This window comes from Wyeomyia smithii, chromosome 2, assembly GCF_029784165.1.
Source record: "Wyeomyia smithii strain HCP4-BCI-WySm-NY-G18 chromosome 2, ASM2978416v1, whole genome shotgun sequence".
NCBI lineage: Eukaryota > Metazoa > Arthropoda > Insecta > Diptera > Culicidae > Wyeomyia > Wyeomyia smithii.
In genome coordinates, this window is record NC_073695.1 from 235,889,426 (window position 1) to 235,904,011 (window position 14,586).

General features: G+C 38.5%; 4 protein-coding genes across 4 annotated transcripts; 2 read left to right on the plus strand and 2 right to left on the minus strand.

The window, feature by feature from the left end:
• Positions 1-974: 974 nt before the first annotated feature.
• LOC129725171 (diphthamide biosynthesis protein 3) lies at positions 975-1,820 on the plus strand. The gene is made up of 2 exons (XM_055680681.1): positions 975-1,079; positions 1,146-1,820. The coding sequence occupies exon 2, from the start codon at positions 1,189-1,191 to the stop codon at positions 1,444-1,446; it is 258 nt and encodes an 85-aa protein (XP_055536656.1). The 5' UTR covers positions 975-1,079; positions 1,146-1,188; the 3' UTR covers positions 1,447-1,820.
• On the minus strand, positions 1,578-5,313 carry LOC129725170 (uncharacterized). The gene is made up of 4 exons (XM_055680680.1): positions 4,312-5,313; positions 2,302-3,879; positions 1,844-2,240; positions 1,578-1,786 (listed from the first exon to the last, which is right to left on the minus strand). The coding sequence occupies exons 1-4, from the start codon at positions 5,122-5,124 to the stop codon at positions 1,749-1,751; spliced, it is 2,826 nt and encodes a 941-aa protein (XP_055536655.1). The 5' UTR covers positions 5,125-5,313; the 3' UTR covers positions 1,578-1,748.
• Positions 5,314-7,504: 2,191 nt separating this feature from the next.
• Positions 7,505-9,184, plus strand: LOC129721128 (essential MCU regulator, mitochondrial). Its single transcript, XM_055673306.1, has one exon. It carries the CDS (start codon positions 7,518-7,520, stop codon positions 7,911-7,913), a length of 396 nt encoding a protein of 131 aa, XP_055529281.1. The 5' UTR covers positions 7,505-7,517; the 3' UTR covers positions 7,914-9,184.
• On the minus strand, positions 8,191-13,284 carry LOC129721127 (protein flightless-1). The gene is made up of 6 exons (XM_055673305.1): positions 12,976-13,284; positions 12,294-12,643; positions 9,431-12,235; positions 9,219-9,369; positions 8,877-9,155; positions 8,191-8,818 (listed from the first exon to the last, which is right to left on the minus strand). Exons 1-6 carry the CDS (start codon positions 13,036-13,038, stop codon positions 8,684-8,686), a joined length of 3,783 nt encoding a protein of 1,260 aa, XP_055529280.1. The 5' UTR covers positions 13,039-13,284; the 3' UTR covers positions 8,191-8,683.
• Positions 13,285-14,586: the final 1,302 nt, after the last annotated feature.

Here is a 14,586-nt window from a genome sequence, read left to right on the forward strand (position 1 = left end):
TTTCGTAAGTGATGCCATCTACTCGGAAAATACTTGAATGTTTTAAATGCTTTTTATCAGCATTATGCACAATTCCTCCTGCAGGCGATAGTTTTACCGCCTTAGGGTTACCGGAATATCTGCATCTTTAATATCCTTAAAATAAAATGTGTCATCCATCAATGATTATGATTCCTTCATTGACCCATCTGAATTGTACTCTCCACATAAGCAATATGCCTTCACAGGTATGTTCCAAACTTAATCCAGAACGGAATCAAAAGTAGAAATCAGCTCACACTATTTACTTCCGACATTTAGCAGCGGTACGCTGTTCTTATGCTTCACGCAAAACCGTATTAACTCCTTCCGCACTTTTAGATCTTTTGGTAATTGATATAAGTGATGATCCAAGTCGATCTCTTACTACACCCGTATCTGTACGCTTTGTACTTTATTTTGAATGTTCACTTGGAAATATTTTAGATTATAACAGGTGACATCATAAAACACATGAATCAAAACAACGAAACATGTTGTTCAGCAACACTGCCAGCAAGCCTGGTGATGAATTTTAACGCACTCGGGGTTTTCAATCTAAACCAATCAGCGAGTGGTTCCCAAAGTGGATGCAAATCTATACCCAGTTGTCTCCCCTTAGGTATAGGGATGCCAAAGGCTCAGTCTTAACTGCGTGGGGGGTTCATAGATGATGAACCTTATGTAATAAAGGAATAAAACGGGAGAAAAACAAACAAAGGAATAAAACGCAAGAATAGTGGCGTCTGAAGTATTTAAAATATATAAATTACATTGAGAAAACAAATATGTTCTTTACAAAATTTAAGATGCTAATATAATATGTTCTTAACCTTTATGTGAGAGATTTATATTTTCTTTCAATTTTCTATTCAGCCGGTGATTTTCTATTCAGCCGGTGAGGTTCCAGATTTATTACATTGCGATTAATGAACTGTGTGTGCGGACCCCTTGCACGAATGCATGAAGCAAAACAAAACGAAGAGCAACAATATTCTTAACATAACCTCTTCTCATATTAATTACTGTTTATCCGAACGGAGTGTGCTACAACCGAATTTGTAAGTAAAACTGTGTATAAAATAATTAAATTACAATTCACATGGAATAATAACTTTTCTTTCTAGTACCAGTTGATGTCTATCTGTGATTACTTCAAAATTACACTAAATGGCAGTGTATCACGACGAGGTTGAAATAGAAGACTTCGAGTACGACGAAGAGGAAGAGATGTACTACTATCCGTGTCCATGCGGAGATCGATTTGAGATTAGTCGGGAAGAACTGGTCGCCGGGGAGGAAGTAGCTACGTGCCCAAGTTGTTCACTAATTGTTAAAGTTATTTACGACCGTGAGGCTTTTCAGGCCGAACAAGACGAGGTGGAACCAGTGAAGGGTGATAGAGATAAAGAAATCGCTGGTGAGTAGAAATAGAATCCTGTAAACGATAAAGATAAATTTCGATAGTTTAGGAACGAATTTGTAAATATAAACTAGCAAACAATGAATTGGATGTTATTTCTTTTAAAGTAATTGCCACAACAATAGAAGTGTTCGATAAAAGAATGCTTAAAAATATACCATTTATTTAAGAAAATGCTCGAAACAATAAGACGCCCTAATTATTCGTCCATCGACTTATTTGGACAGATTATACATTAAAAGTAAAACGTAGTGGCACAACGAAAAACGTAATAAAATCAAATTATAGACAATATGCACGTTTCTCATTACCTCCGGTGGCTTCGAGTGATTGGTCTGAAACTCACTAAAATAAAATAGAATTAGAGTAAATATTATAGTGAATTAACAAATAATTACTTACCGCTTTCCTCGCTTGGGTAAGTCTCTTCCTTTTCCTGTTCATCGTCATCGTTAAACCGTAAAGTTTTTCGTCTGCTTCTTGGTTTTGTACAGCTAGACTGCGGTTGTACCTCTTCGGTACTTTCCGGAACATGAAGTGAGCTTCGTCTACGTTTTCGGATTTCCTCGTCCAATTTGTATGGCGTAGTCAACGAAATTGTTTCAACATCTTCCACCTCTAACTCTTCGTTGAAGGTGATTTTCGGTTTTGGCGTGTGAATGATTTTACGACGTCCATCCGACCGGCGTGCCTCTGGTGTGTCCAAGCCTGAATCCAAAAACAGAACGCTTTTGGCGCGCCGTTTTTCACTAGGAGTTTTGAGGATCGATTTGACGATTTCTTTCCGACGCAAAGTATGCTGAAATGTAACAGAATTTTTATCATCAATTGAGAAACGAAACTATGACCGGTAATCTTACATCATTGAAGATCGTCTTGCGTAACGTTTTGCGCTCACTTTTAGCAGATGTCGGTGTGCAACCAGCGCAAAGGCTGTTTCTCGTAATACTGCTTCTTCTGGGAGTGGTTGCTATTCTAACCGAACGCTTTACAGGTGTTACAACGGTAACAGATTCCTTCAGGACCGATTCTAGCATTATTTTCTTTTTAGCCTCTTCGCGAGCTTTTTTGATCAAATCGGCCAACCCACTGGCTTTAGTTTTCATAGGTTTTTTCTCGCGTTTTTTAATTCCACCGCCTCCTTTGAGTTTTTTAATCTTTTGCTGCTCTACAACTTCTTGCCAATTATTTTCCTTGAGCTGTCGTAACTCATCAAAACGACGATCGAGATTCTCCAGGTCCAGGGAAACCATCAACCAAAATCCGTCCAAATCGTCAGTTCGTACTTTTTGATCCATCCAACTTTTCTCGTAATGACCTACTAATTCTCTAAACTTGGATAACTTTTTGTTGATAAGAATGTTGGTTTGTCCTTGGGCAGCAATTATCAGTCCTTTACCATTTTCATCAATCATTTCATTCTGAAGGTCATCTTTGTAAAGATTACACAGCTCTTGAAGGCGTTTTAGTTCCTTCTCAACTAAGTTATAGTAAAACGCGACTTTGTCACGCACATCCGAAGGTGGTTGATCCTCTTCTCGGAAGTTAACCAACGAAGACCGGCTGCTTCCACCACTGCTTCGACGTTTGATTTCCTGTTTGTGTAGAAGTATAGTTGCAAGATTCCCTTCAGGAAGGGGTTTCGTACATTGTAGATCCTCTTCAACGAAGCTCATCCGAGGAGTGCCTGAGCGACTTCGAGGACTGGCGGTTTCAATTTTACATAATGGATGCAATTTTTCAGTCGTAGGTCCGTTGGCTTCTTCGATAAATCCGAGCGAGGTTCGACCAACGATAGTCTGTGTTGCGTTTGCATTCTGCGATTCAATAGGGATATGTTCATCTTCAATGAATATTAGAGATGGTCTGCCACTTATGGATTTTCGCCCAATTTCGATCAGTTTTGGTGAACTTTTCACAAAAGTTTCGTCGATTGTTGGTCGTCTGTCGTGTATCAATTTTTCTTCTGTTACTTGCGTTGTAAATGATTCGTTTACTTGCTTGGATGACTCTTTTTCAACTTTACCTAAATCCATTGATTCATCATCCGAAATGGTTATCACTTGCGGTTCCCAATCGTCGTCACTTGCTTCAGACTTGACATGCGTCGGTTTCACATCTTCAACGGTGAAAACCATTGAACGGCGGCGGACTTCGCGTTTTCGCATGGCGATTGCTTCCGAATCTGCGACCACTTTCTTCGGCGTTGGGGTATCGACATCGATCGGGCTAATGCCTTCGAATATGTCGTCATCGTTAGCGGCTGCCTTGGGAGAAAATCTGAACGTTACAGGGTATTGCTGCGGTGCGGCATTCGCTTGAAGGAGCTTTTCAAGGCTTTTCTTTTTACGATTGGTCGAAGTGACCATATCGCCGTCCTTAGCAAAAAGAAAATTAAACTTTACGGATTTTTGTTTCGCGCGTACTTGTTGATAATGCTGTTAGTGAAATGAAAAATATTTGTTATAAATTTTGAGTCTTATTAAACAAGCCGTTTTTTGGAAATTTAATAATATGAGAGTATCTGAGTTGGTCTGATTAACTCATTCTCCGCAGATTTTGCCATATGGCATCATCTGGCATCTAAACTTCAATTACAGTTTAAAAGACTTTTAAATATGATTAGAGAAGAGATTGATCTTCAATATGCAACAAAATTTGTGCCAATTGTGATTGTAACTGATGAGCGATAGACATTTTAATTGTTCATTTTTCGAGGTAAAATTTCAAATACCAAATATTTTGTGAACTGTTTCGATTTTTAAATATTTAATTAATAAAAATTTGAGCGTTTTAATAACCTACAGAAAAAACTGCAAATAATTTTAACAATCATAATAATTTATCACTCGCATTACTCGTTTACTAACCGTTATTCCACTGCTACCGGCTACTGCTTTTCCTAGCACCCTCTTTCTATTCGAAACAGCTGTGTTTTGTAGTTTGTTCTTGTTGATAGTCGTAGTTGCGCCACTCGATGCAGTTGCCGTTACTTTGCCTCTAGTCATGATGTCTGCCTGTCTCTGATGTTTTCTAATAGCATTTTCGTTTGCTGGAGTCGCATTCTTACGCCAAGTATCAACCTTAGGTTTAGCTTTCCTAATAGATGCGGGAGTCTTCATGTTCAGGATGTGCCCTTTTGGCTTCTGCTTTTCTGCAGTTGTGGGTGGTTCTTTTCGGCGTGTATCTACTCTAGGTGTAGCATGCATTGCTGCAGGCGTCAGTGGTACTTTTCTCCGGTCGTCTAGCTTCCTTAGCTCGGCTTCAGATTTTTTGAACAAATTTTTCTCGTACTCACGATCCACCAGATTATTTTTAGGTACTACAGAAACAAATGGTTTCTTTTTAACGGACTTTTGCTTTGCTCGTGCCCGTTCTTCTTTGAACCGTAATAGTCGAGCGAGACGCTCCTTGTATTTATTCTGCATTTCATTCTCCTTGTTTTCATCATCTTTTTGACGCGAGCGTCGTCGCTTTTCGCGGGGTATCTCTGGTTCTTGCTCCGGAGGATGTTTGTAGAACACTTCGTCATTATCTTCATCGTCATATTCATGCACATTAAGGTTACGATTGTTAAAATGAAGGTCCTGTCGGGAGCTTTCGCGTTTCGATTTTAATCGCTTGCTATTTTCCTTCACACGATCGTTGCGAGACGCGTTTTTGTAAAACAGTCTATATTCCATGAGCGTGGATGTTTATTATTTAGGTATTAAAAACTTTGTTCAAACAAGCTATAAACATTAACCGAGCACGATTCCGCAATATACTTTGCTAAACTGATTTAATACGAATTGTTTTTCACCTTTCTCTCGTTGTTTGTACTCGACCCGAACGCGACTGCTGCGATTACACTATACAAACGTTATTTTCTGCAAATGCACACAATTTTTGAATCGACTCCGACAAAACCGATTCTTCGACACGCTGAAGTAAATAACTGAAAAGTCGCTAGTTTATACCCGCATGATCTCGTAATTCAACAAATGGTAAAAGAGTTTCTATTCTCGTGCAGATGGTCTCCATGTGAGACAACATAAAAACCAAACAAACATAAATTTAGATTAGTTTTTGCTTGTATGAGTATGCTTCATCACGTGAAAAAAAAATAGTTTGTGTGGATAACGCAGCTAAGAAATTTTTATTTACCAAAAATTATTTTAGACATATACATATACATGTACGCTAAGGTCGTTTTTTACGCGGTTTCCGGAACTTACGCGCTTTTGTTTTACGCGGGTTCCGGAATTAACGCGTTATGTTTTTACGCGTATTCCTGAATTTACGCGGTTTTTTTTTCGCGGATTGCAGAATTTACGCGGATTTTTTCGAGGATTCCGGAATTTACGCGTTTTTTTACGCGGATTCCGGAATTGACGCGTTTTTTTTACGCGGATTCCGGAATTTACGCGGCACGTATCCCCCGCGTAAAAAGCGACTTAAGTGTACATATTTATTGTTCTTCATTAGTAATGTATTTAAAATAAACCTCTAGCTACAATATTTTGAAGCTTCGTGCAGCATTTTTTTTTTCTAAAAAAACATTTATTACAAATATTCACAAATATATAACAAGCACCGTCAGCTCTTGATCAGTTTATCCGGTTTTGAACAAGCGAATTGTGAATAAATATGTAAAAATAGAAATAGCATAATTCCGATATCACTGCCGATAATAGAAGTCTTCACGTCGAACTCGTATACAAATACCAAGCCGGTAAATGTCTATCTTTCCATACTCGTCAATGAGGTAAGTATTTTTACGGCTGGGTACTTGTATACGAGCTCGATATGAATACCCATAATGTGTATACGACTCCAATTCACTATAGTATACGTTTAACCTTTAGTGGTAATAAGTTTCTGAAATTGCCATTGCCAAGCCTTAGGAATTGGGTTGTTTGGCTATATCAGTTTTTTACATCATCTGAAAAAGCTGCATATTTTGGGCAAAGCGTGATTTCCAAGAATTTTCTATCGTTGTCCTTCAATGTTTAAGTCACGAATTGAAACTGGCCCATGTTCCAACTGTCATTGTAGCGATTTAGAGCTATTTTTATTCTTCGTTTAAGGATCGAAGGACAATGACATAAAAATCAAGTTTTGCCCAGAAAATTACACTCTTCTAGCTGATATTTAAAATTCAGAAATCTGTGAATAACTAAACAAACTAATTGGCTTTAGCCAATTAGCGTTTAGCTATATTAGAAAAAGCTACATTTTATAAGCAAAACGTGGTTTTCAAATTGTTTTTATCGTTGTCCTTCAATTTTTAAATCACGAATTAAAATTGCTCGAAATCTGCTCGAAATCGCTATAATGACAGTTCGCCCATATACCAACTGTCATTGTAGCGATTTGGAGCGATTTTTATTTTTCATTTGAAATATCAGAAATCCAATTGGGTTGTCAAGCTACTCACGGATTTCTGATTTTTATATATCAGTAAAAAGAGTGTAATTTTTGAGCAAAACGTGATTTTTTAAATTTTATACCATTGAACTTCGATTTTTAAATGGAGAATAAAATCGCTCTGAATCGCTACAATGACAGTTGATATATGGGCCAACTGTCATTGTAACGATTTCGAGCAGTTTAATTTCGTGATTTAAAAATTGAATGACAACAATAGAAAAGTTTTGAAAATCAAATTTTGTCTAGAAAATGCAGTTCTTTCAGATGATGTATAAAACTGATATAGCCAAACAACAGATTCAGTGAACTTATCCGAAATGTGATTGAGTAGTTCACTCTAACCGTAGAAATATCCGACATTTATTTGGTTCGACAATCAAATATTTACATTTTGTTAGCAACCCTATCATCTTATGTCAAATGTCGAGGGATGCCAAACGTGCAAATTAATTCGCGGACTGCACGTAAAGCAGATTTTTATGAGTCGCTTGCAGATGTCTATTAATTTTTTTTTATAGTTTTTTGATGTTTTACAAAGATTTTCTCGAAATATTTTTTGCTCGATAAATTTTTCCAACTCCAAGCAGATTTTTCCTCTAAAACGAAATTTCTTGGTTTGGTTTTGTAACAGCTAATATTTTCCAAATCCATCTGGCATCTCTGGATGTCACACTATCCTCTGACTACTTTTCAATCGCTTAAAAGTTCGATTGGACCTAAAATCGAATATTTCGCGTTGTGTGTGTTTCTCTGTAATACATTACAGAAAAATCGGAATCTCTTCGTAAAAATGGTTCTATCCAACATAATTCGCGTTGTCAGCCAGCTGAGCGTTAGTCGATCAGGCCTTCTAGAGGTTCGACAGATACGTCGAAAGTACACCTACCGGAGTGGTGCCTTGAAACCCATGCCTGACATAACTCCTTTCGGGCTACTGGGAATCATTATGACCGTCATTCCGGGGCTGCTGATTGGTGCAACTATAAGCAAGAACATGGCCAACTTTCTGGAGGAGAATGATCTGTTCGTCCCGTCGGATGATGATGACGATGATGATTAAAGTACTGGCGGAATGATCTGGTTTCCTCTGTATCTTGCTCTCTGTAAGTTGGCGTTATGATTAATGCGGAAAATTGTTATTTTTAGAACGGCTGATAATTATTTTTAATTTTGGTCATATGTTGAAAATACCGTTTTTGTAATTATGTTATTGAGAACTATTCAATACTGTGTTCTAAATAAAAAGTGACATTTTGCTTGTAAAAGGTCAAGTTGATTTATTTAGTTTGCAATGATAGCGGCGAAATTTTCGAAGAATTAAAAAAAAATCTTACACATTTGTGTTGTGCATAAATTGTATTTTATTTATGAGTGTTATTGTTTATACATTTGTATATATTTTATTCAAATTAACCAAATGAAATCTTAAAGTGTCAATGGAAGCAAAAAACAAAAAAATGTTACAGCCTGAAAAATCTATGTTTGTTTACTGTGCAGTTTACTTCTATTTAATTCAAATATAAATAGCAAAACAACTTAAACAAATGAATCACAAAATAGACGATTATTCGCAGAAAGCTATGTTCAATTAAAAGTAAAGTAAAGAAATGTTATCGTAATAATTGTCTCGCACTGTTGCACTTCAGGATTAGTTCAGCCAACCGTTTCTACAAACCAGTGTAGCAGTAATAGCATTGAACAAAAATTTGAGTGCATATGTTAGCATTGTTAAAAAAAAAAAAAATGAAATAAAAAAACGAATACGGCAAAAATAAGTACAGTTAGCCTATTTTGATAAAATTTCACATCTTGGACCATAATGTGTACAGCTTATTCTGGGGGACGTTTGTGCGCACTCCATCCATGGAAGCATTTGGTGAATCGTTTCGATTCTTTGTTCTTCAGTGTTAGGAACAGTTTCCTAGGTCGTTCCGGTTGTTTGATACGCATGTGCTGGATGTAGACCTGTAAGTAGGAAAAAAAGGTTAATACGAAGTCCGGTATACTTTTCACACCACAGTACCTGTGCGGATTTGTACGCCAGTTTGATTTCCACCTCGCTGCAGCGAGAGCCTAGCCACAGGAACACCTGGTCTCCGTTATCCAGAATCATAATATCGTCATCAGCTAAATCATCCTGACAGAAGTCGGAACATTTCTCGGCTACAGTAAAGTAACCTTTCTCGTTCGAACAGCGGAATAATCGGGTGTAATTCATGTAGTCGGCATCGGTGTCGTATGGTTTGCGGCCACCCAATGCTACCCAGAAGAAGTTTTCCGGTTCTTCTCCTTCATGCAATATCTGTAAAATAAATGGTTTTTGTTTTAAAATTGTGTTGTAGTTTTTTTTTAAAAAATAACTCACTTGAAAGCTAACCCATGGATTGTTGAACATATCTTCAGCAATTTCTTGAATAAGCCGCGCTTCTTCGGTTGACGTCTTAGAACCAATCCAAACGTATAGTATTCCCGACTCAGAATCGTCGTCAGTCTCGAACGGGACGAATAGAATATAACTGCAAAAAATGCAGAATTTGAATTATCTTCTACGATATACATTATAAGAGCATATCTTACCAAAACGCCGAATTCAGCAGCGTAGCATCCGTTTTAACCTGAATCAGTCGAGTGCAGAGAGCACTTCCGTTTGAACGCAAGTGATAGAATTCCACTGGAGATTTACCTTCTGGCGTTTTCTGCTTCTCTTTTCTCCGACCATTTTTAATCACAAATTTTCCTTTAAAATGTGACATAAATTTCAAATTCTCCTGCTGCTGATGAATTCGGACTACTTCCAATTCCTCGCCGAACATGGATTTGAACTTTTTTTGTAACGTGAAGGTAAACGTCAGCCAGCCCATATTGCCGGCTTCACGTCCCTGCCAAAAATACACCACGCACTGGATTTCTTCTGCGGGCAGAGCGGATGATTTTTTCAGTTTACCATTGACCGCCATGCTGTCAACCACATCGCCTTCCTCTTCTTCCTCGTCGTCATCCACCGGTAAACAATACCGGCAAAGAAAAACGTAACATTCGCCAGTGTAGAAAATACCTAGTTCTTCCTCCGGAAGGCGAACAAATTTTTTACCCTCTAGAACAAACGATTCCATAACGTCCAAATCGTAATTCCAGTCGTCCGCCAGTTGTTGTGCTTCCATCAGTGTCATCGCCGGTTGTCGAGGCATAAAGAGTGCCGCAAGATCCGCTTTTGTTTCCTGCTTTTTGGCCCAGCCGGTAAGATCAGCTCCGGTACGAGCCACGGATTGAGCAGTGCGGGTAAAATCTACCGCAATGATCTCCTCCCATCCGACGAATTTCGATTTAAAAACCTGTGTCTCTGTCCCTTCTTGGACTCGAGTGATCAAGGCATATTCGGGCCGTTCGATCATATTGAACAACTCCTGGGACAACTTTATCGCTGCAGCACGGACCAATCGGGTTGATTTCTTTCCGAACCAAACAAACAAATCCAAATAGCAGTCCAGGATGTAAACATTCTTACTATTTAGAATCGAATGATGTAAGGTTCGACTTGGCAGTTCAACTTGTGGCAGTTCCAGGTATCCCATTCCTAACTGGATTTGATACAACCGCGGAGGAATCGGAAGAAAATCAGGGTCAACATGAGAACTCGGCTTTTCTCCAGGGCCTTGGCCATTCGGAAAGCCAAGAGCTTTCCAAAACTCTGTTCCTTCACTTCCCTGATATTCTTGGAAGATTTCTGCCTTATTTTTGCGTTCATTTTTGTTAATTTTTTCCGCTATTAGACGCGCCTTCGATTTAAGAGTGTTTTTAGATTTTGTGCCGTACCACATAAAGATCTGGAGTCCTGTATCCAGGAGAAAGACATATCCGAGATCGAGTGATTCATATGTGACTTCAACCGGCTCCAAGTGAATGTTAGCTCCAGCATCATGTACTCTGTAAAGGCGCACGATGTAAACCAAATTTTCGATTGTGTAAAATCCTGTTGAAGTTCGACCACCCTCGATGTAGGCCACCTCTGTATCAAAAAGCGCGAGAAAATCGTCCGACTCATCTCCTTGCTCCTCCCGAATCGTACGACAACGGGCTCCAAGATAATTTCTTAAATTAACGGCGTGTATAGCAGCACAAGCTCGCTTATCCAATGTTGCCTTCGTTCCAATCCAGAAAAAAATCTCCCAGCTCAGCTGTCCCGCATCATCATGAGTTGTTTTCAGTACAATGTAGCAATCTCCTTCGTAGAACTTTCCATGTGCTGCTTCTTCGATTTTATTCGGCAAGAAGTTTTCAATTTCCCAAATCGTCAGGCCAATATACTGACCATCTTCTTCTTCGAAGATATCGGAATAATCTACTGGTGGCTTTTCCAGCGACTCATCCCACCGCTTGGGCTTCAAATTTTCCACTTTCTCATCTTCGAAGCCGAATGTGTTTTTCTCCTTGGCAATGTCCTGCATGCCCTTGAGAATCTTAGCGGAGTCCTGATCCGCAGAATCATTTCTTGCACCACGTCGTAGTCGCAATTTTCTTGCAATGGGGTCTTTGCTGCTGTTGGCAACCTGAGCTTGTGCTGGCACATTTGCTCCCGCTAATCGTAGCTGAGTTTGTAATGAAAAATCGATGTTATAGAAGGCAAGACCGTCGCCTCGTTGCACTTCGACTGGCTTCGGTGGCATTACGAGGTCAGGATTGTTGCGCAAGTCAAGCTGATCCATATCAGTCAGAAGATGGATAGTTTCAGGAAGTGTGATTAGTTTGTTAGAACTGAGGTTCAACTTTTTCAAAGATCCACAGCGACATAGTCCTTCCGGAACCATCTCCAGTTGATTGTTTGAGGCTGAAAATACTTCCAGAGCTCCCAGTTTCCCGATGCTAGATGGGATTCCCTCAAAGTTCAATTGATTGTCGTTTACGTACAATCGGCGCAGGTTCTGCAATTTACACAGCGTTGCTGGTAAGGTTATGAGTTGGTTTCTAGACAGATTTAATGTTTCCAGCTTGGACAAATTTTCTATTAACGGTGAAATTTCTTGAATCACATTATCATTTAAATTCAGCCGCTTCAGGTTGTACAAATTGTACAGAACATCTGGAATTTTGGATAATGAATTTTGAGAGAGATCCAGCTCTTGTAAATTGGAAAGGCTGTCCAATGATGTTGGAAAATTAGCGATTGTTCTTTGCGTGTTACGCATCTGAAGGCAGATTAAATTCTGCAAAGACGGTAGTTGACGAAGTTGAAACAATTCCAAGGGATTGTCGTTCAGAATTAGCGTTTGCAGATTCGAAAGTCGTCGAGTTTGAGGTGGAAGCGTTTCTAGTTTGTTATTGGAAAGATCTAAAAACAATAAATCTGTCAACTTTATAAAGAGCGAGGGCGGAATGCTTTCAATCCTAAAAAAGAACACTGGGTTAGTGAGTCTTATATCTATTTTGGTACTGTAGCACCTACTGGTTATTGCTAAGGTTCAACACAAGAAGGCTTTTAGCTTTATCGAGACCTTCTGGAACTTCCTTCAGTTTATTGTGCGACAGGTCCAGTGTCGTTAATTCTTCTAAATCGAACAACTCGTTAGGGATTCCGGAACTCTTAATATTATTTCGTCGCATGTTTAGCGACCGCAGGCAGTTCAATTCAGTTAGCTCTCCGTAAAGCTTTTCCAGCTGATTGTTCTTCATCGATAGATGCTCCAGTTTCATAAGTTTGCCCATCTCTTCTGGAATTTCATCAATTCCTGTGCGATCCAATTTGAGCCATTGGACACCCGACATGTGTCTAATATTTTTAGGAAACTTTCCATCCTGCAAAGCAAAATAAAAAAAAGACCTTGAACTCCGTCTCGTCATGTCAAGCAGATTACGAAATTGTTTGCAATCACCGGAAGTTGCTCACTTTCTTGAGACACACTCTTGCAAGAATTTCTTTATGTCGCTGATGAGTATAAACGCAAGTCGCTTTCGCAGCGCCAGGACGAAAATAACTTTGCGAGAGATAAGTATGTCACCATCGTCACAATAGTGCATACATCAGAGCAATGAATTTATATCACTGTGGCCAAATGGTCAATTGGTGATAAATATTTTACATTCTTTAGAAGCAAGCAAGTCTTAGGTTTTAAAACTAATAAACTTACGCTGAAATTATTACAGGTAAAGTCGATTCCGCGGACAAATGGCAAAACACCTGTCGAACTCATTTTGCTACTGATTCTGCTGTGATTTTTAATTGCCCAGCAGACTTCTGTTCTGCTGCTCTTCTATTTTGCTTTATTGTAGCTTTTACGACAAACAACCGGACAAACGTTTCACTAATTACAGATACCAACTACTGCGGCGAACTATCACAGATAATTTTGGGCTGAAAAATTGATGATTTTATGGAGAGAATGTAATAAATATTTCTTATTCGCAGAGAACGACGAAAAGCCCCGTTTCTCCATTAAATTTTACCAGTTGAATGACATTTGGTTCATTGACAGCGAAACGATGGATATTGCGTGAACGTGTTCCATTGCACAGTGGGGTACAATCGGTAAATTGGATAAAACTAGTTATACTTAAGAAATAAAATTATCATGAGTCAATAAGGATAAGGTAATCCACGGGTTTCAAGTTGCAAAACCAAACACAAACGAACACGAAATCTTTTGATGTCGAAAAAAACATAAGTGATATTTCATTGTTGTGTAAAGGATTGCCACTCGCAATACTAGAGCTACGAGAGCAACCGATAGGACAACGTTTATTTTTTACGCTTTTATATCCGGATTGCATTCAAGTTGCGCCCGTTCGAACATACCAAAAGCTGTCAATAGTTGAAATACAAACTGAAATCAGCTGATCGCAACTGTCTCTCGGATTGCCTTACTGCACTTACACATTATTTCTGCTTTGACAGTTTATCTTGTTATGAGAAATGGTTTTAAATCTGGTTACCTTTTGTTCACTTTTGATGATGGTGTACGTCATTCGTTAACATGTTCTGTTAAACTGATGTAAACATGTAACGCCTAAGGTGGAGAAAATTGAGGAGAAATTTCAAGGTCGAACGGTTGGTACTTTCCTCTAACGTAATTATTAAATCGGTGCACAAAATGATTTTAAACACACCTAACAAAACCTAGAGAACATTGGCTTTTTTTTGTTTACGCATTTATTCTTTTAGTTTAACAGTATGGGTTGAAGGCCCATTCAATAAGCTGATTCAAAAATAAGAATAGCATTATCTAATTCGCTCGAATCGACCATTGCGTAATAATATTGGCTCGGTAATATTGTGTGCCGAAATTTCAGTTAGATTGAACCAAGAGCCACTAAAAAATTTGACAGCCTAGGTTTCAAGCATTTCTGTGGTGTGCGGTAAAAATATAAAACTTCTATTTACGAAACAAAGTGACAGCCTAGGGGCTAGACACTTTTATTGGCCCTGACGACTCTGTTGATATTGGTTTGGTTTTTACTTGCGAAAGTGAAGGAAGGAAATATTTTTGCTTTTGTTTTCACACACTGACAATTGCATATGAGAACTCGCGTAGGTACGAACAGCCTCAAAAATCTCTTTTACTTGTGTCAGGGCCAATTTTTATGGAAAATATTTCGAAAATATTACTCGATATCGGTAGATATATTTTGATATTTATCGTTTATCTGTGTATATAACATCAACGAGGTATGGTATAAATAGAGGGGTGCCCAAAAATGCAACGATAAATACTTCGTAATATTGAATATTGGAAATATTTCGC